This window comes from Leopardus geoffroyi, chromosome B3 (assembly GCF_018350155.1).
Source record: "Leopardus geoffroyi isolate Oge1 chromosome B3, O.geoffroyi_Oge1_pat1.0, whole genome shotgun sequence".
NCBI classification, from domain to species: Eukaryota; Metazoa; Chordata; class Mammalia; order Carnivora; family Felidae; genus Leopardus; species Leopardus geoffroyi.
This window is the reverse complement of record NC_059337.1, coordinates 115312978-115334504: the sequence shown is the minus strand read 5'-3', so window position 1 is coordinate 115334504 and position 21527 is coordinate 115312978. Positions and strand designations below refer to the sequence as shown.

The window sequence follows — 21527 nt, the reverse complement described above, 5'->3', positions numbered from 1 at the left end:
CCTGGGGCCCACATAGAAGAACACAGGTAGAATGTAGGCGATGCCTGTGACCTTAATGTGGAAAAAACCCCGCATTGTAATTTTTACTAACCTCTAACTGAAATCTATTATTTCCTTTAATTGTGAACATAGACAATATGCTACAAGATCAGCACTACCTATACTCTATTGCCAGTAGTAATCAGATAATTTCATATTATTTTACAGTTGTAAATATCTTCATATTCTTGCTTTCACTCATCACTATTTTAAATTTAAGGGCTTATAATGCCTCCACATTGCATGATTACAGTCTTCTTGTCTGTAGATGCTCATGTGGCAAAGCTGGGCAACTCTCCGGTAACTCTTCACCTAGTCATTCAGGCAACTAAACAGCAAAAGTCATGGGATCTCTCACTGGGGACCAAGATATCTATGCTGCTCTCCAACAGTTCCTATCTGCAAAGTTCTCTGTCAGTGTATTTGAAAAGAGATATTTATAAATCCCTATATCACCAAACCCCAAGAGTTTGATGCAACTCTTCCAAATTTATTTTTGTCATGGATCAGAACTTTTTTTTATTTAATACAAACCATATCAAAGATGCTGACCTAGCCAAAGATGAATTCATTGATCTTAAGACAAAAAAGTTACTTGGCTGGCTTGTTGGTGGAGCATGTGATTCTTGATCTTGGGGATGTGAGTTCGAGCTCCATGCTGGGGGTAGAGTTTACTTTAAAAAATAAATTAAAAAATTATTTTAAAAATTTCTTTAAAAAGTTACTGTATCTGGAGTTAAATTTAAAGTCTTAGAGAACTGTAGTTGAGAGAAGTTTAGCTTTCTTTGGAAAGCAAGCTATGAATGTGTTTAAGTATATCTGTAAGAAGATATCTTTGTGAATCAGGGTTCTCTAACTAGTAACCATTAAAACAGAAAACCAAATCAACTGAATGTTCAACATGACACTCTGTTGCCTTGTTAAAGCCCATCTCACAATTTAAGATTTTTAGCGATCTAAGCAACAAAAGCTGTCATGCTGATGTCCTAAAAAATAAAATTTAACTCCACCTTGCATATGATTTAAATATATTATATCTTGTTAATTAATGCATCAATAAAGAAGATACACATTACTATATCATACATTTGTTTTTAACGTTTTAGAACTATATTTCAATATAACTGAGCTTTCTCTGCAATTCTATGCATTATGCTTTACACATTTAAACACATTTAAAAGGTCCACAGGCTTCAGAATGCCTAAGGGCTCCACGGCACAAAAAAAGTTAAGAACTTCTGTGCTAGACTCTCAATGAGACAGTTTTAAGATTAATAACCCACTGAGCACTCCCTTGTGCCATGTCACAACTCACTAGCTCCCCCAACCGAATAAAATGTTCACCAGAACCCAAGAAAGACAAGAGTTTTCAGCACTAAATAAGCCCATTGATACATACTGAATTGTTTAATCATCTGTGACTTTCTAAACTGCAAATTTATTGCACTGCCCATAAAGCGTTGGGGCCACTTACCATCAGTAGAATGCACATGGGAGCTGCCAATCTGGTCTACGAGCAACATGAAAACGAAGCCCAGAACGAGGGAAATGCCAATGTAGGCATGCAGCTGTGTATGGTCATGGCTGTGCTCATGTTCATGGACAACTGGTATTTCTGCTTTGTCTGATGCAATAACATTCTGTGTCTCACTCGCTTGGTGGTGCTTACCTAGAGTAGAATGAACCATAAAGAGAAAAGGTTGTCCCCCTTGAAACATTTTCACATAGAAGCTTCCATTCCTCTGCATTTCAAGCCCTACTTACTTTACTGCAAAGACATCTACTTCCTGTATCGTAATCCAGCCAATCATAAACTCCTTTTGGCATGTAGACCTTTTAACTGCCCATTATTCTCAAAACCTAGGAAGTGGAAGCAAATCACCAAGCAAGAAAGCAGTCATATTCCCAAGTGATATCGTCCTCTTTCCTGGCTGAGAAATTCCTGCCAATATCATCAGAAACTACAGTGAGTTTTACTCTGATGAAAACAGGTGAATGAAGAGCAGTAATAACAAAAATAATTTTAACCAAGTGGATCTGGTTTCACACCTAGGTTGATCTAGAAATTGCAAATGAAGAGTAAACTGAGTATAAAAATTGTGTAAGTTTTATGAAAATATATTTATAAGATATAAATATAATATTTTATAAAATATAAAATATACTCATAAAAAAATATCACGAGGCAATCACTAACTAGAAACCAAAAGGGCAGAGCAGTTTACGAGGCACATCCTTCAGTCTAAATTCAGTTCTAGAAATACAACTGCTGAGATACTCCATATTATAGGAAGTGGCACTTGGACAGGTAATACTTCCTAGTTTATATTCACATATGACACTCAAAGCATAAATGCTTCAAGGCCAGAATCCTGATCTTTGCTGTGTTTCATGTTAACACATTAGACATTCTTCATTCATACTTGGATTAAGGATTTTTACTTTTGATCAAAGAAATTACTCGTTGTAATTTTTAGATCCTTGTAATATTTTAGATTCTGCCTTCTTTTTTTTTTAAAGCTTATCTATTTGAAAGACAGCGAGTGCGTGAGTGCGCACATGAGTGGCGGAGGGGCAGAGACACAGGGAGAGAGAGAGAATCCCAAGCAGGCTCGGCACTGTAAACGCAGAGCCTGATGTGGGGCTTGAACTCACAAACCATGAGATCATGATATGAGTCAAAGTTGGATGCTTAACTGACTGAGCCACCCATGCGTCCCTGCCTTACTTCTTTATTTAAAAAAAAAAAAAAAATTTTTTTTTTAGTGTTTTTATGTATTTTTGAGACAGAGAGAGACACAACATGAACACGGGAGGGGCAGAGAGACAGGGAGACACAGAATCTGAAGCAGGCTCCAGGCTCTGAGCTATCAGCACAGAGCCCGACGCAGGGCTCGAACTCACAGACTGTGAGATCACGACCCAAGCTGAAGTTGGACGCCCAACTGACTGAGCCACCCATGCATATCCCTGCCTTAATTCTTTAAAAGATATTTTTGAGGGGCACAAAGCACATGCTATCTTAAGATTAAAAACAAAAACAAAAAAACCCACCTATATATCCATCTAATTCCTGAAGGATTTTTTTTTTTTTTTTTGGTTTTCATAGCTGTTTTCTTTTTTTAACCTTTTTAAAAATGTGATAAAAGATACGTAATGTAAAATTTACTTACCATTTTAACCGTTTTTTAACGTTTATTTTGAGAGAGCGTGAGTGTGGGGGAGGGGCAGAGAGACACAGAGGGAGAGAGAGAATCTCAAGCAGGCTCCTTGCTGTCTGCACAGAGCCCAAGGCAGGGCTTGACCCCCTGAACCGTGAGATCATAACTTGAGCCAAAATCCAGGGTAGGACACTTAACCGCTTGAGCCACCCAGGGGCCCCTTAACCATTTTTAAGCCATTTGCATTAAGTACATTCACACTGCTCTGCAACCATCACGATCATGTATCTCCAGAAATTTTCATCATCCCACAGTAATTTTTTAAGCTGGAGATTTTTTTCTAACACTGATTTTGTCCACTTGTTTTAAATTAAACGTCTAAATCTCTCTAAAAAAAAAAATTAAAAAAAATCTCTCTAAAAAGCAACAACAACAACTTTACTGAGATATAATTTACATACAATAAGACACATGGGTTTTCGCAAGTGCAAAAACTCTAGTAACTACCACCAGGACAAGATACCAAATATTTAAAAATCCCAGGAAAGTTCTCTTATGCTACTCTGAAGTCAATATATCAATCCTGGTCCCAAGCAAGCACTGATATGCTTTTTGTCCCCAGAGGTTTTTTGGGTTTTTTTTCCCACCTATTCTAGGATTTCGTATAAATGCAACCATACAAGATGTACTCTTTTGGGTAAGGATTCTTTTGCTTAGCATGATGTTTTGAGATTTACCTATGCTTTGCATGTATCACATACGATTTGTTTACCCATTTACCTATTGATGGACATTTGGGTTATTTCCAATTTTGGTCTCCTATAAATGAAGCTGCTATAAGCATTCAGGTACCAGTCTTTCTGTGGATACACGTTTTCTTTTCCCTTGGGTACATACATAGGCTTGGAATTGATGGGTTGTGTGTAGGTTTAACTATGAAAAACTGTCTGTTTTCCAGTTTCCAGTGGCTGTACCATCTTCCATGCCCAACAGCAGTGTAGGAGTGTTAGGTGCTCTATGCCACTGTCAACATTTGCTATCGTGAGGCTTTAAAACTTCAACCATTTTTACGTACATGATCATGTCATCGTCACAAAGTTTTGCTTCTTTCCAATCTTTATGCCTTTTCTTTCTTTCCCTGGCCTTACTGTGGGCTAGGATCTGGCTAGAAGCCCCAAATACGATGTTAAATAATGGCTGGGAGGACACGGCCTTGCTTTGTTCTAAACTTTAGGTGTCTTAGCCGTAGGATTTTCAAATATGCCCTTTCTCACTAAGGAAATCCTTTCCTAGTCTGCTGTGATTTTTTTTTTTTTTTTTTTTTTCACGAAGGAGAGTTTAATTTTGACGGGGCGCCTGGGTGGCTCAGTCGGTTAGGCGTCTGACTTCAGCTCAGGTCATGATCTCGCGGTCCGTGAGTTCGAGCCCCGTGTCGGGCTCTGTGCTGACCGCTCAGAGCCTGGAGCCTGTTTCGGATTCTGTGTCTCCCTCTCTCTCTGACCCTCCCCCATTCATGCTCTGTCTCTCTCTGTCTCAAAAATAAATAAACGTTAATTTTGTCAAAGGCTTTTCTGTACCTGTTAAGGATGATCAAATGGTTTTTCTACTTTATTTTGTTAATATAATAATTGAAACCGGTTTCTGGATATTACTCTAAACCCTGCTTTGCATTCTTGGGATAAACTCCACCTGGTTAAGATGTGTTATCCTTTTTCTATATTGCTGGATTCAGTTTACTACTATTTGGTAAAAGACTATTGCGTGTACATGCATGAGGGATACATTCATGAGTGATTGTTGTCCTGTAACATCTCTGAATCACACTGGTCGTGTCATCTTCAAAAATGAGATGGAATGTTCTTCCAGGACACGGAAAAGTTCTACTTTGGCCAATACATTTCCATTTTATTGATTTAAACAAGGTCTTTGATTATCAATTGTTATTCTGATGTTAATGTTAAGTGGTATTTTTAAATGACTAAGTTGAGGTTTATGATGGTTTTTAAACTTTTAAGACCATGACCCATAGTAAAAAATAAATTTTATTTAAAAAAAAATTTTTTTTTTAACGTTTATTTATTTTTGAGACAGAGAGAGACAGAGCATGAACGGGGGAGGGACAGAGAGAGAGGGAGACACAGAATCGGAAGCAGACTCCAGGCTCTGAGCCATCAGCCCAGAGCCCAATGCGGGGCTCGAACTCGCGGACCGCAAGATTGTGACCTGAGCCGAAGTCGGACGCCTAACCGACTGAGCCACCCAGGCGCCCCAAAAATAAATTTTATTTATATGAAAAACTAACTACAAAGTTTCACAAAACAGCGAAGCTTCAACTGGTTAACAACGCACTCTTCCATTTCTTTGTCTTTCCCTCTTTCTTTGTCCCTCCACCAGGTTTTTATTTTATTTTTAAATTTATTTCTTTTGAGAGAGAGAGAATGAGCAGGGAAGGGGCAGAAAGAGATGTGGGCAGAGGATCCAAAGTGGGCTCTGTGCTGACAGCAGTGAGCCTGATGCGGGTCTCAAACTCACGAACCGAACCGTGAGATCATGACCCGAGCAGAAGTCAGATGTTTAACCCACTGAGTTACCCAGGTGCCCCCAGGCTCTTTTTAAATCCTGGTTACAAGTCCAACTCGCTGAATGTATCTGAAGACTCACTTAGTTGCTACTTTTAGTTTGAAAGCACTACTGGAGGTGGAGAGACTCAGGGGAGAAATGGATGATTCTGGAATAAGGAGCATTTTCTAGAAATCAGAAGCCTGGGCCTGCAGTGGTTAACTAAAGAGAGCTGAACGTCAAACAGGCCTAGGAGAAAAAGGTGGGCAGGCTGTGTAAGAACCACTCAGTTCCTTACACAAACAAACTTGTTAGCAGTAAGGGTTTTAAGCCAAAGAAGTGACTGAAAATTCAGAGAGGAAAAATAATTAAGTTTGAGAAGCAGTCTAAGACTCTTGAATTAGTAATGGCGGACAATTAAAATGTAGCCTCATGGTACCATGACTGTATTAAGTTTGTGAAAATCACTGAGCCATACACTGCCCATATGTGTATAACATACTTTTTTGTAAGCGATATTTCAATAAAAACGAAAAATTCAAAATGCAGTACTCTGAGGCCAATACTGAGATGGTTGCCCTCATCATTTTTCAAGTAGGTCTTCTTTGCAAGCTGAGAGACTAGTTTTGCATGGCCTCGAGAATATGAACTAAATCACATTTAAAAAAAAAAAAGCTATGTAGCGACAATTTACAATACTATTTAGAAAGATGCTATTGGCGAAGATCTAAATGATTACACTTTCATAAGGTGCCCACTTAACACCTAACTGGGCTCTCCTCTCTGCCTCTGCCTGTACTCTGTACACATTAGTGAATCCAGGGGCTCTCCATTCTGCCTCTCTTGGATAATCCCTTGTCTTTGGAGACTCAGCTCATCATCTCCTCCTCCTTGAGATTTTATGTCCTCTTCTCTTCATTCATACATAGCACACTAGGCATCTCTCTACCACAGGTCCTACCTCACTATACCAGAATTCAGACATCAGCAAACTATAGTACAGGGCTGGTGCCTATTTTTGTAAATACAAATCGCATTGGAACACAGCCAGGCTTATCTGTTCACAGATTATCTATGGCTGTTTTCATAATATGACACCAGGGTTAAGTAACTGCAACAGAAATCATGTGGCCCACAAAGCCTGACATATTTATTAGTTGGCCCTTTACAGAAAAAGTAAGCTAACCCTTGCTGTCATTGATTGTTATTCATTTTCTATTGGCTGTGAATTCTTGAAGGCTGGGGCTAGATCTTAGATCTCTGAACTGCTAAAAATCAATAGAAGGCCAAAAATCTAGCAAATACTCAACAAACAAGTGCTGAAGGAAAAAAATGGCCTTCAATTCTATATTTTTTTAATGTGGCATTTCGTTTCAAAAGTTATGGCAATTAGGGGAGCCTGGGTGGCTCAGTCGGTTGAGCATCCGGCTTCAGCTCAGGTCATGATCTCACAGTCTGTGAGTTCAAGCCCCGAGTCAGAGCTTGAACACACAGCTGTGCTGTCACAGCTGTGCTCTGAGCTGTGAGCACAGAGCCGGGAGCCTGCTTCGGATTCTGTGTCTCCCTCTCACTGACCCTCCCCCACTCATGCTCTGTCTCTCTCTGTCTCAGAAATAAACATTAAAAAAAAAATTTAAAAAAAACACAAAAGTTATGGCAATTAATAACTTCTTAGATAAAAAGATAAAAAGATTGAAAAAAAATTTTTAAGATTTATTCATTTTTTTTGAGAGACAAAGAAAGAGCACAAGCAGGGGAGGGGCAGAGAGGGAAACACAGAATTCGAAGCAGGCTCCAGGCTCTGAGCTGTCAACACAGAGCCCGACCCGGGGTTTGAATTCATGGACCACAAGATCATGACCTGAGCCAAAGTCAGCCACTTAACCGACTAAACCACCCAGGCGCTCCTAGATAAAAATATTTTTTAATGGAAATAAAATATAATCTTCTAGTCTGAAGATAATTATGCACATGTGTCTTTATAAATTCAGCTGTAATAGGTAAGAGATAAACACACCAAATTAGGTTATAGGTTATGCCAAGAGTTTGGGTATAGTCATACTATTGTTTGTGAACAGTTGCATAATAATTTAAAAAAAAAATTTTTTTTAACGTTTATTTATTTTTGAGACAGAGAAAGACACAGCATGAACGGGGGAGGGGCAGAGAGAGAGGGAGACACAGAATCGGAAGCAGGCTCCAGGCTCTGAGCCATCAGCCCAGAGACCGACGCGGGGCTCGAACCCACGAACCGCGAGATGGTGACCTGAGCTGAAGTCGGACGCTCAACCGACTGAGCCACCCAGGCGCCCCAATAAAGGCAATTACTTTTGGGGTGTCCATAGCCCTGAAACGTCAAGCCTAATTACAACGTTCAAAGGATAGCCAACATCATTTTATTTTATGAGGTATAACTATATCAGAATTTTAAAACTTAGAGGTGAGTATAAGACCCTTCATTATCTTATTCCAACAATGTTTTAAAAAAATGAAATATAATTAACATACAATGTTATATTAACTTAGTGCTCACCATGGTAAGACAGTTACCATCTGTCAATGTTATTACAATATTATTGACTAAATTCCCTATGCCATACTTTTCATCCCTGTGACTTATTTTATGACTAGAAACTTGTACCTCTAAATCCCCTTTACCTATTTCACCCATCACCCCAGTCACTTTCCGGCTGGCAACTACTAGTTTGTTCTTTGCATTTAAGAGTCTGTTTGGGTTCTTTCGGGGGTTGGGCGGGGGTGGGGGCAGCACCTGGGTGGCTTAGTTGGTTGAGCATTTGACTCAGGTTCAGCTTAGGTCACGATCCCAGGGTCATGGGATTGAGTCCCACCATCAGGCTCTGTGCTGATTGTGGAGTGTGCTTAAGATTCTCTCTCCCTCTTTCCCTCTTCTCTGCTTGCAATCTCTCTAAAAATAAAAAAGAAGTTTTTTTCTGGTTTGTTTTTTAGATTCTACATATAAGTGAAATCATATTGTATTGTCTTTCTGTCTGATATAGTTCACTTAGTAGAATACCCTCCAGATCCATCCACATTGTTGTAAATGGCAAAAATCTTACTCTTTTGTATGGCTGAGTAATATTCCATCACACACACACACACACACACACACACACACACACACACACACACACAATCTTCTTTATCCATTCATCTATCAATAGACACTTGGGTTGTTTCCATATCTTGGCTATTGTAAATAATGCTGCAATAACCATAAGGGTGCGTGTATCTTTTTGATTTAGTTTTCTTTAGGTCAATACCCAGTAGTGGAATTACTAGATCATATAGTATTCCTATTTTTAATTTTTCAAGTAACCTCCATACTGTTTTCCACAGTGGCTGCACCAATTTACATTCCTACCAACAGTATACGAGGGCTCCTTTTTCTCCACATCCTCACCAACATTGTCTTTTTATTATCTTTTTGATTCTAGCCATTTTGACAAGTGTAAGATGCCAACAATGCTTTCTTAAAATAATTTTGGAACTTTTCTTTTGTTACTGCTTAAGAGTCAAGTTTATGAATCCTAAGAAAACTGTCTTTATAGTTATCACCTGTTTTTGATATAAAATAGTAGTGAATAAATTGATCAGCTATCTTTTTTTTTTTATTTTAAATTTTTTTTTTTTTTTCAACGTTTATTTATTTTTGGGACAGAGAGAGACAGAGCATGAACGGGGGAGGGGCAGAGAGAGAGGGAGACACAGAATCGGAAACAGGCTCCAGGCTCTGAGCCATCAGCCCAGAGCCCGACGCGGGGCTCGAACTCCCGGACCGCGAGATCGTGACCTGGCTGAAGTCGGACGCTTAACCGACTGCGCCACCCAGGCGCCCCTGATCAGCTATCTTATTGTGCAGATTGGCATTGAATACATTTTGTATTTCCCCAAACCAAAACAACTTTCAAGGAAAATCTTGCTGCCGCTGATGATACTCATCTAAATGTGCCACACACTCTGGAAGTAAATTAGAGAAAGATTTCCAACATTTTTTGAGCAATCACTTTTATAAGCACCTAATTTCATGGTTATAATTTTGAAGGGGTTAATACTTATTTTGATGTAAAAATTTAGCAAATAAGTAAAATGTCAGCAACATATAGTAAATATTGCTTGAAATAAATGTGCTATTGATTGAGCTTCTCATAAAAGATCTGAATGCTTATCATTCACACATGGAATTTAGCTTTATATAAAAACATGAAATACTTATTGGAATATATACAATGGTAGGCATTATTGGTTTTATTTGCAAACATTAACCAAAAAACAACCTTTTTCATAAACCCTTTTCAAAGTGAATGATAATCACCTTATTGGTACATACACAAATTAGTAATGGAATCCAGATACTGAATATTAATACACTCATTCTTCCTTCTACTCTGGACATGAAACTGAACCTAACAAAAACTGGGATCTCAAAATAGTTTAATTTTAACTTAATTAAAATATATTAAGTTGTATATATATGTTATTCATGAATGAGCTTTCAGGTTAGTATGTCTGATTACTCAGGACACCGGCTGGTAACTGATTAGCCTGAGACTTGTTCCACATCATACTCCTTGCTGCAAAGTACGCAAACCAATGGTGTTATCCCTGCATATTGCACATCAGACACATATTTCTCACGCCACTAAGAAAGTGTTCTGCAAATCATTATGGGCTTCTTTCTCTAGATATTTATATAGGAATCTTTCCAGTAAGTTCCATCTGTATGATGTGTAGCCTGTAGCCGTCCTTTGTCACAGACATTCATTGCATTAAAGGTAACAGAATCAATTCACCCTTCAAGGAGATTCGTTGAAGCTCCTTCTTCAGATTAATATGTACTTCTACAAAAGAAACAAATTTTCAGGTAATCTGGCTTTTTTTTTTTTTTGGAAGCGATCTCCAGTTTTCATTTTGGCTTTGTTGTTTTTAATTTCCTAACATTTACTCATGCCTTGCAATATTTATAGATCTCTATTATATAGTTTTTTATTTCTGGCAAAGACAAATAGTTATTACACCTGATGTGTTTTCAGTAATAAGGGCAGAATAGCTTCTGCTTATTGGTGACATGTTCTGTTTCTCATGTAAAAGAGAAAACTTGATCACAATCAAATGTATAAAGCTGACGCTTTAAAGGGATGTTAGTTAACGTATCTTTGGTCAAAATATTACTGTGCTTTTAAAAGGAAAAAAAAAATCTCTTTTTATAAGAACTCTTCAGCAGATAAACACTGCAATGGTGATTTTAAATTCCTCGCGACGTACCCCATGTAGCACAGCATCATCATTCAGAGGGTAGGCCTAATTTTTTTCCCGTGCCGATAGCGCTCTTGCAAACATGGTGAACATTCCCAAAACACGCTGGACTTGCTGCAAGAGGTGCGGCAGGCACTAACCCCACAAAGTGATACAGTACAAGAAAGGCAAAGGTTCTCTTTATGCCCAGGGCAAGTGGCATTATGACAGGAAGCAGAATGGCTATGGTGGGCAGACTAAGCCGATTTTCTGGAGGAAGGGTAAAAGTACAAAGAAGCTTGTGCAGAGGCTTGGATGTGTTGAGTCCAACTGCAGATCTAAGAAAATGCTGGCTGTTAAAGAGGGGCAAGCATTCCGAACTGGGAGGCGATTCAAAGAGAAAGGGCCACGTGGTCCAGTTCTAAGCTTCATATTCTGTTATATTATGAAGAGAATCAAATCATGAGGTTACATTCGCTTCATTTGGTTGCAATTAGCCTTTTAAGAGGAAAGTAAACTAGTGCCATCAGTTAAATTCTCCCTGTGGGGAAATTTATGCTTTAAAAAAAAAAAAAAAAAAGTGTAGGGTTCAGAGTAAAGACTGTCTGTGTTCAAATCCTGATCCTGACACTTACTGGCTGAGTACCTTGGACAAGTCGTTCAATTCCCTTGTGGCTTAATGTCCTCGTTTGCAAAACAGTATCTGTCTCAGAGGGTTGTTGTGATAATTAGACAATATACCTGAAGAGCTTCACATAACACCTGGCATATGCTAAGTGCTCAGTAAATATCCAGGAACATAGGTATATATCAAATGGAATTTGGGAGATTCATTTTTAAACATCTTATGTTACATAGTTGACCTGAATATTGGTCAGAAACAATAGTGAGTAATAAAACAATGTGGGGGGCAGGGAGGGAGAAAAAGTAGAGATCAGACACTTTAGCAGACAAACTAAGAAGTAGAAGAGACAGATATCAGTCCACAATCATCCATGTTTCAGAATCCTGAGGATACAGTTTAAGAGTTTTAAAGAGACAGAACAAGAGTTAATTAAATACAACAGATTTACCTTCCTTTTATTTAAACATAGAGCAAAATGACAAAACCATAAGATGACTGTATTTCTCTAAAAAATCTGATATGTGGCATTCACTGACAAATTAGTCAAATAATCTATATTGAGCCATTTCTGGTAACAGTTCCAATGACTATCCTAACAGTTATGAATAATGTATCAGGTTTATATTTAGGTTTTTGACCCCATAGCCTGCCTTCCTCAACGTACCAATTCTCATGTTCCAAAAAATTACGGTGGCTTCAAATCTAGCCCCACAGTAAGCAAGCACTGAAGTCCTCCATAAACCATCTTCTTAAAACCTGTTTCTGTAGAAAGACAGTCTTCTCATATGAATGCTGATCTAATTCCAGTGATTTTAGAGCTATAATTATAGAAAAATATGTGAGAGATTCCTTTTTACATTAATTAGTATTTAATAATGCTTATTAAAGTACCCTGGCACTTGGTTAACACAGTACACTGAGCTCTGAAAAAATATCTGTTAATATCATAATTATAAGGTCCACAGAAGAACTAAACTATAGGCTGTGGTAAACATGTACACAAACTCCTTTCTTGAAGTTGGGAGAAAAGTTGATTTGATCTACAAAAAGAAACAGAGGAAAAGGGTGGGGGAAGAAAATGATAAAGTAGCAGAAAATAAAGCAATGTGAGCAAGCTCACCAGAGTGCAGAGAGATGTGGGAAATTTGGAGATTAAAAGTTTAAAGTTAGTATGATGGTTAAGCTACTTCATGAAATGTTCACAGAATCGGGTATTAATATTTTACTTTTTAAATTTTTTTTTTTTTCCAACGTTTATTTATTTTTGGGACAGAGAGAGACAGAGCATGAACGGGGGAGGGGCAGAGAGAGAGGGAGACACAGAATCGGAAACAGGCTCCAGGCTCTGAGCCATCAGCCCAGAGCCTGACGCGGGGCTCGAACTCACGGACCGCGAGATCGTGACCTGGCTGAAGTCGGACGCTTAACCGACTGCGCCACCCAGGCGCCCCAATATTTTACTTTTTAAAAAGAATGATGGGGGTGGCACCTGGGTGCTTCAGTCGGTTAAGCGTCTGACTTCGGCTCAGGTCATGATCTCACACTTGGGTGAGTTCGAGTCCCGCACTGGGCTCTTTGCTGACACCTCGGAGCCTGGGGCCTGCTTGGGGATTCTGTGCCTCCTTCTCTCTCTGCCCCTCCCCCACTCATACTCTGTCTCTGTCTCATAAATACACTAAAATAAAAATTTTTTAAAAATGACAGGGACTTCTGGAGCTGGCTAAGATGGAGTAAACCTATTATAGCCTCAGTTACACAATGATTACTACAAAAACGGAACAAAACACACAAAGAACAACTACCTAAGGACTAACAAATGTAAACAATAGCAAGAGGAGAGAGGGCAGCAAAAACTTCAAAAGAAACCTTGTCTTTCTGGCCAGAGGACCAGGGAAAGGGGCTGCTGAGAGGTGTTGGTACGGAGGGAAACCACCCCTCGTTTTTCTTTCCCAGCCCTACCTTGAAGGTGGTCCCAGTTGCAGAATGGCATGGCAGCAACCCAGGTAGTTACAAGCCCCAGAAAAACCACACCTTTCTGGCAGGAGTGGTCTGAAGAGCATGGGCGGGGGGGGGGGGGGATTTGGCTATTCTGTTCTCTCTTTTCTCCTGCCACTTTGGCCTGAAGGTGTCCCAAGTTACACAGAAGTGTGCAGTGACAGCAGAGGCAGCTAAAACTCCTAGAAAAACTCCATCTTTCTGGCCAGAGAATGAAGTAAATGGGCCCCTGGAAGCCAGGGAGTGTGAGAGGAATCCGGGAGAGGAAAGAGCTAAGAAGGGTTCCCTTCACGGTGTGTATAAAGGCACAAGTCCCAGATTCACCCCTGAGCTCTGCAGGGATGGGACATACCCAAAGCAGCATTACAAAGGCTTTGAAAACTGAACTAAAATTAAAACCATCACCCAAAAAGGCACCACTGGTTTCACAGTCTGAAACCAACCAGGCTAAGTGACTGCTAAAACAAAAGAATTACATATTCTCTAGAGGATTTTGAAAGGACTCAAAGTCCCAAAATATATTATTAAAAATGTCTAGAATACAACCCAAACTTGTTTGACATACAAAGAAACAGAAAAATTTCACCAATTATGAAGGGAAAAAACAATCAACCCAACCCAAGACAACTCAGATACTGGAATACTTAAGACTTTAAAGCAGCTATTACAACTACGCTTTCATCGGTAAAGGTAAAAAAAACACTTCAAATGTATGAATGTCATCTGAAGAAATAGAAACTATAAAAAGAAACCAAGTAGAAATCTTAAAACTGACAAATATAATATTTGAAACAGTACGTTCACTGGATGGCTCAACAGAAGAGTGGTGATCACAAAGGAAAGAATCAGTACCCTTGATTACAATGGCAGAATTCAATAGTATCAATAGAGACCACATGACTCACAAAGTCTGAAATATTTACTGTCTGACCCATTACAGAAAAAGTTTGCTGACCCCTGGTCTAAATACACCAACTAGAAGACAGAGAAATTGTCAAATCAGATTTTAAAAAATATAATTCAACTATATGCTGTTTACAATAAATCCAATTTAAAAATAGTGAATGATATACGTTAAAAGTAAAAGGATGAAAAAAGATATACCATGTAAACACTACTCAAAAGGAACGTGGCTGGAGCGGCTATGTTAATATCAAATAACGCAGACTTGAGAACAAGAAATATTTATCAGGAATAAATAGGGACATAATAATGAAAAAAGGTCAACTCACCAATAAGACCTAGTAATCCTAAATGTGTAGTAGGTACCTACCAAAAAGCTTTAATATGTATAAGGCAAAACAGAAATCAACAAAATATAAAGCAGAAAAAAAATGAAATCAAACATGGTTCTTTGGGGCAAAAAAACTTAATGAAGACATTAGAAAAAAAGGTTACTATGAACAACTATGAGTAATTTTTAAAAATTTTTTTAATGTTTATTTATTTTTGACAGAGAGAGAGAGAGAGAGAGAGACAGAGCATGAGTGGGGGAGGGGCAGAGAGAGGGAGACACAGAATCTGAAGCAGGCTCCAGGCTCCAAGATGTCAGCACAGAGCCCGATGAGGGGCTCGAACCCACGGACCGCGAGATCATGACCTGAGCCGAAGTCGGAGCTCAACGACTGAGCCACCCAGGCACCCCTGACTAATTCTTTAACTTAGAAAAAAATGGGTAATTTGAATGGTCTTATGTCTATTAAATAAACTGAATTCATAGCTAAAAACCTTCCAAAGTAGAAAACTCTAGGCCTAGATGGTATCACTGGTAAATTCTAGCATACATTTAAGAAAGAAATATTTTTTGGGGCGCCTGGGTGGCGCAGTCGGTTGGGCGTCCGACTTCAGCCAGGTCACGATCTCGCGGTCCGTGAGTTCGAGCCCCGCGTCAGGCTCTGGGCTGATGGCTCAGAGCCTGGAGCCTGTTTCCGATTCTGTGTCTCCCTCTCTCTCTGCCCCTCCCCCGTTCATGCTCTGTCTCTCTCTGTCCCAAAAATAAATAAACGTTGAAAAAAAAAAAATTAAAAAAAAAAAAAAAAAGAAAGAAATATTTTTTGCTTTTTTACAGACTTCCAAAATGCAGAAGAGGCAACACTTTCCAACCCTAAGAGACCAGCGTTACTCTGACAACAAAACCATATGAAGACATTTTAAGAAAGAAAAACCACAGGCCAATAGTCCTCCTGAACAAAGATACAGATACCCTCAACAAGATATCAGCAGATTGAATCCAGTGATGATAATCTACTAACAATCAAGGGGGGTGGTATATACAAGTCTAGTTCAACATTTGAATATCACTGTAATTCACCACATTAAGAGACTAGATAAACACCTGCAACAAACTAGGAATAAAAGGAGAAACTTTCTTTCTTTTTTTTTTTTTAACATTTATTCATTTTTGAGAGACAGCACAAGCGGGAGAGGGGCAGAGAGAGAGGGAGACACAGAATCTGAAGCAGGCTCCAGGCTCTGAGCTGTTGCACAGAGCCTGACATGGGGCTCGAACTCATGAACTGTGAGATCATGACCTGACCCAAAGTGGGGCGCTCAACCGAGCCACCCAGGTGCCCCAAAAGGAGAAACTTTCTTAACTTGAAAAGGAAGTCTTTAAAAAAACCTATAGCTAACACTATACTTTTTAAAAAAAATTTTTTTAGTATTTTTTTATTTATTTTTGAGACAGAGAGAGACAGAGCATAAGCAGGGGAGGGGCAGAGAGAGGGAGAGGCACAGAATCTGAAGTGGGCTCCAGGATCTGAGCTGTCAGCACAGAGCCTGACGCAGGGCTCAAACTCACGGAGTGTGAGATCATGGCCTGAGCTGAAGTTGGACGCTCAACTGACTGAGCCACCCAGACACCTCAAGCTATCACTATACTTAATGGTGAAAGACTGAATGAGAATAAGGCAAGGCTGACTACTTTCATTCCTAGTAAACCTCATACTAGATAGTCTAGCCAGTGCAATAAGAAAAGGAAAAAAAATTTTTAAAAGACTATTGGAAAGATAAACATTAAAGTGTCTCTGGAAAGGAAAACAATAAACTGTCTCTATTCATAGACGATGCGATTGTTTAGCAAATCCCAAAGAATCTACAAAAAACTCCTATAATAACAAGTTAGGTTTAGCAAATTTCTATATACTAGAATACTGGAAATCAAAATACTTTTACGGGACCATTTACAATCATACTGAAAACATGAATTACTGAGGTATAAATCTAACAAAATACCTGCAGATCTGTATGCTAAAAACCACAATACTGGGGGTACCTGGCTGGCTTGTTGGTGGAGCATGCAACTCTTGATCTCAGGGCTTTGAGTTCGAGCTCCATGCTGGGTGTAGAGATTACTTAAAAAACAAACAAACAACCCCCCCCCCAAAAAAAAAACCCCAAAAACAAAAACAAGAAACAAAAAAAAACATACAAAACAGGGGCACCTGCGTGGCTCTGTTGGCTAAGTGTCCGACTTCAGCTCGGGTCGTGATCTCAGTTCGAGCCCCGCATCGGGCTCTGTGCTGACAACCTGGAGCCTGCTTCGAGTTCTGTGTCTCCCTCTCTCTCTGAACCTCCCCCACTCACACTCTGCTTCTCTCTCTCTCTTTCTCTCAAAAATAAACATTAAAAAAAATAAATAAATAAAACAAAAACAGGCACCTGGGTGGCTCAGTTGGTTAAGCGGCCGACTTCAGCTCAGGTCATGATCATGCGGTTTGGGAGTATGAGCCCCGCATCAGGCTCTGTGCTGACAGCTTGGAGCCTGGAGTCTGTTTTGGATTCTGTGTCTCCCTCTCTCTCTGCCCCTACGCTGCTCACACTTTCTCTCTCTCTCTCTCTCTCTCTCTCTCTCTCTCTCAAAAATGAATAAAATGTTAAAAAAAATTAAAAAAAAAACAAAAACAAAAAACTGTAGCACTGATGAAAGAAATCAAAGGCCTAAAAAAATATGGAGATCTATACTGTATTCATGAATTGAAAAATACAGTATTTTTAAGATGTCAATTCTCCCCAAATTAAGCTTAGATTCAACTCAATCAGAGTCTCACCATATTTTGTAGATACTGACAAGCTGATTCTAAAATTATTTAGAAAGGCAAAGGAACTAGTTTAACCAAAACAATTCTGAAAAATAAGAACAAAGTTAGAAGGACTCCACTATCTGATGTCAAGATTTGCTATAAAGTTATAGTCATCAAGACAATGCTGTATTGGCAAAGGAAAGACATGTAGATCAATTGAACAGAATAGAGAGTACAAAAATAGACCAACACAAGTGCGGTCAATTGATTTTTGACAAAGCTGCAAAGACAATTCAATAGAGAAGGAATAATCTTTTCAACAAATGGTGTTGGAACTAATGGACATCCATCCATATCCAAAAAAATAAACCTTCACACCATATTCAAAATTAACTCAAAATGGATCATGGATCTAAGTGTAAAACCTAAAATTATAAAACTTCTAGAAGAAAACCAAAGAGAAAATCTTTGTGAACTTGGGTTTAGCAAAGGGATTTTAGATATGACTCCAAAGCATAATTCATGAAAGAAGAAATTGATAAATTGGACTTCATCAAAATTAGAAACTACTCTGTGAATGATACTGTTAACAGAATGAAAAAATAAGCCAATGAGTAGGAGAAAATATTTGCAGATCACCTATCTGATAAAAGACTTGTATCCAGGGAATGCCTGGTAGCTCAGTCAGTAGAACATGTGACTCTTTCATCTTGGGGTCGTGAGTTTGAGCCCCACATTGGGCCTAGGGCTTACTTAAAAAAGCAAAAAAACAAAAAAATAACAACTTGTGTCTAGAATATATAAAGAACTCTCAAAAATCAATAAGAAAATTAATTAATTAATTTGAGACAGAGACAGAGAGAGAGAGAGAGAGAGAGAGAGAGAGAGAGAAAGAGACAGTACGAGCAGGTAGAGGGGCAGAGGGAGAGAGAAAAGAATCTTAAGCAGGCTCCAAGCTCAGTGCAGGGCCCAAAGCATGGCTCGATCCCATGACCCCGGGATCATGACCTGAGCCAAAATCAAGAGTCTTAGACACTCAACTGACTGAGCTACCCAGGCACCCCAGAAAACACAATTTAAAAAATAGGCAAAAATTTGAATCATAAAGAACACATAATAAAGGTAAACAAGCATATGAAAAAGTGTTTAACATCATTAGCCATTGGGGCATCCAATTCACAAACTGCTAAGGGTGTGTTCAATGTCAAAGATGTCAGAAGAGAAGTTTTAAGAATTCTTCTCAGGGTAGAATTGTATGGCAAATATGAACTATGTTCAGGAAAAAACCCCCCACTAGGCTTCTCCTTTCAACTCTCCACGTCAACAACATCTCTCAAAGAAGGCCCTCTTCTCTCTCTCTCACCCTCAAGAATATCTTCATAAAGTGCATGTACTCCTTCAGGCACGATGACCGCCAGCGCAGTTCCACAGAGAAGACCAGCACCCAGAACAGTCACCAGCTTTAGTCGCTCCTGGAAAGAAAACATAAGAAACTGTTGAAAAGAGGGGTGCCTGGGTGGCTCAGTCAGTTAAACGTCTGACTTTGGGTCAGGTCGTGATCTCGTGGCTCATGGGTTCGAGCCCCCATCGGGCTCTGTGCTGACAGCTCAGAGCCTGGAGCCTGCTTCGGATTCTGTGTCTCCCTCTCTCTCTGCTCTTCTCCCACTTACGCTCTGTCTCTCTCTGTCTCTCAAAAATTAAAAAAAAAACAAAAAACAAAATAAAAACCCCCACTATGATTCTATTTATGGATATAGAAACTCATGATGTACTGCCATGAGGAAAAATATGATGGCAGACAATATGCAACGATAATCTCATATTTGTAATGCAAGTATACATAAGTCGAGTTAAGTATAAATTAAACATTAACAAATTTTTGACTTTATACTTTATAAATATGTAACATACAATTTGTGAAACGTATTCATAATTGAGCTGCAATGAACACGAAGTACAATGAAAAAAATGTGCTTAATTAATTCGGTACTAAAATGTTCTATGGATTTTCTTTCAAAACTGCTTCACTGAGATATGACTCAAATACCAAAAGCTGTAGATATTTAATGTATACAACTTGATGTGTATGGAGATACGCATATACCTGTGAAACCATCATCACAATCAATGCCATAAATGATCTACAGTTTTAATCCAACCTAATCTCGATTTTTTTCTTTCCACCCAATTTTCTTTGAGAGATTGCCTCCCAACATACAAGATATATAAGATTACATTTCAAAGTGTCTTGAAGCAGTGGTGTGCCCTATATGGCTTCTTGGAGTCTTAGCAGTATGAAAAATGATTTAAAAAACTAAAAGGGGGTAGTTGTGTATGTTGTTCATGAAAATGTTTTAATAATTAGTGGCGTGTCATGTACATGCTTCACTTTTCTGTTTTAGTTTCCTTTATGAGGTGAAGAAAAATAACCGTCTGTGTTATCTCTGTTCTCCTACTAAACCTGTGACTCTGAGGCTAGGGGGACAAACATATGTATGTATAGACGTATACATACTGTGTCTGTGGGAAAATGGGTTCTTAGTTGAAAGGCTGGTTGAAGCATTAAGGCTCCTTCCTTGTTTGGGAGGAAGGAAGGAATCTAGATCTCGTTGTGTCTCCAGTGAAAACGGGGAAACTACAGTTGCAATGTCAGCACCAGCTAATACCTGCTATGTAGCAAGAGGGGAAACCCCCTGCTTCCCAGCACACAGGCCAGGTGGGTCCTTCCTACATTCAGGATGGCCGTTATTAGCTACTTATAGATACAGCATTCTGAATGCATCCAGTAGTAGGGGGCACTGGCTTGGGAGGCAGAAAATGGCCCCATGTCCAAACTGGTTCATAATTCAGTACCTCAGCTTTTCTTCTGTAAAATAAGAACAGTTGTACATGTCTTATATAGGAGGCAACAGGAGAAAGTGACTGAAGCATTTTGGAAAAATGACACCAAACAACTGGTGTTACTATTTTGATATTTAATACTGAGCTATTCTAAGAGTTTTTGTCCTTTACCAGTTACTAAGCTCATCAAAGCACTGTTAATCACAGCATTCATTTGAGACAAATTGTCAGAGCACAGAGAACACAAGACAGAAAAACAGCTCTATTCTGTGTAGAAGGGGACATGGTATGTCAGTCAGTCTTCTCATTTTCTCCAACGAATTCTTAAAAGTCACTTTTGTTTTTAAAAAAAGGTTCATGAATGTAAAGTTTTACTTCTAAGGAAGGACCAAAATAATGGTAAACTGAGCTGCACTGAGCACACCATTTCATTTTAGGGACTTGCTTTCAGAACTCCACGATCAAACTAGCGAATACATTGCTTGGGGAAGAAAACTGTCCTGTCAGCATCTTGACGTTGACCATGGTGGACTCTGGGAAATGGAAATGAAAGACGCCCCTGTAGTGCAAATTAAGGGAAGATGAGAAGAAATGAAACTGATGTACTTAAAAGAAAAAGAGCTGATCGCCCTCAAGAATTACTTGGGTGGCAGCTCACATCATACATAAAAATTAATTCCTGATGGATTATACGTTAATATAAAATCTAGAACTCAAACTTTTAGAAGGAAGAATATCTGTGCAGTTTTGGTGTTGGCAAAACTTTCTTATCAAGGACACAAAAAAATTCCACATCAGAACTTAAGACATTTGCTGACCCACTAAGAAAATGAACAGACTAGCTATATACAGGAAGAAAATAGCTACAATACATACACCTGTAACAGACGCTGTGGGAACACTGTCCACATCAACCTCCTTCAGGTTGGAGACACCTGTTCCCCTAGCCACGGGGAGTGTTGCAGTCTGATGAGACAGCTGAGTCCCTGTGAGGACCTGACCTTGGGCCAAAGGGTACTGACGAACCTCTCC

General features: G+C 39.1%; 1 protein-coding gene and 1 pseudogene across 2 annotated transcripts in view; one reads left to right on the top strand and one right to left on the bottom strand.

The window, feature by feature from the left end:
• The window catches only part of SLC39A9 (solute carrier family 39 member 9), a 53639-nt gene that overhangs the window by 13369 nt on the left and 18743 nt on the right, over positions 1–21527 (bottom strand). Inside the window, exons 2-3 of one of the 2 annotated variants that reach the window (XM_045448118.1) lie at positions 19018–19126; positions 1514–1708 (exon numbers count right to left, since the gene is read on the bottom strand). In XM_045448118.1, coding sequence (XP_045304074.1) covers positions 1514–1708; positions 19018–19126 — 304 coding nt within the window. The remainder of the gene's footprint in view (positions 1–1513; positions 1709–19017; positions 19127–21527) is intronic. The other variant, XM_045448119.1, reaches the window with a different exon arrangement.
• Positions 11116–11437, top strand: LOC123581971 (annotated as a pseudogene).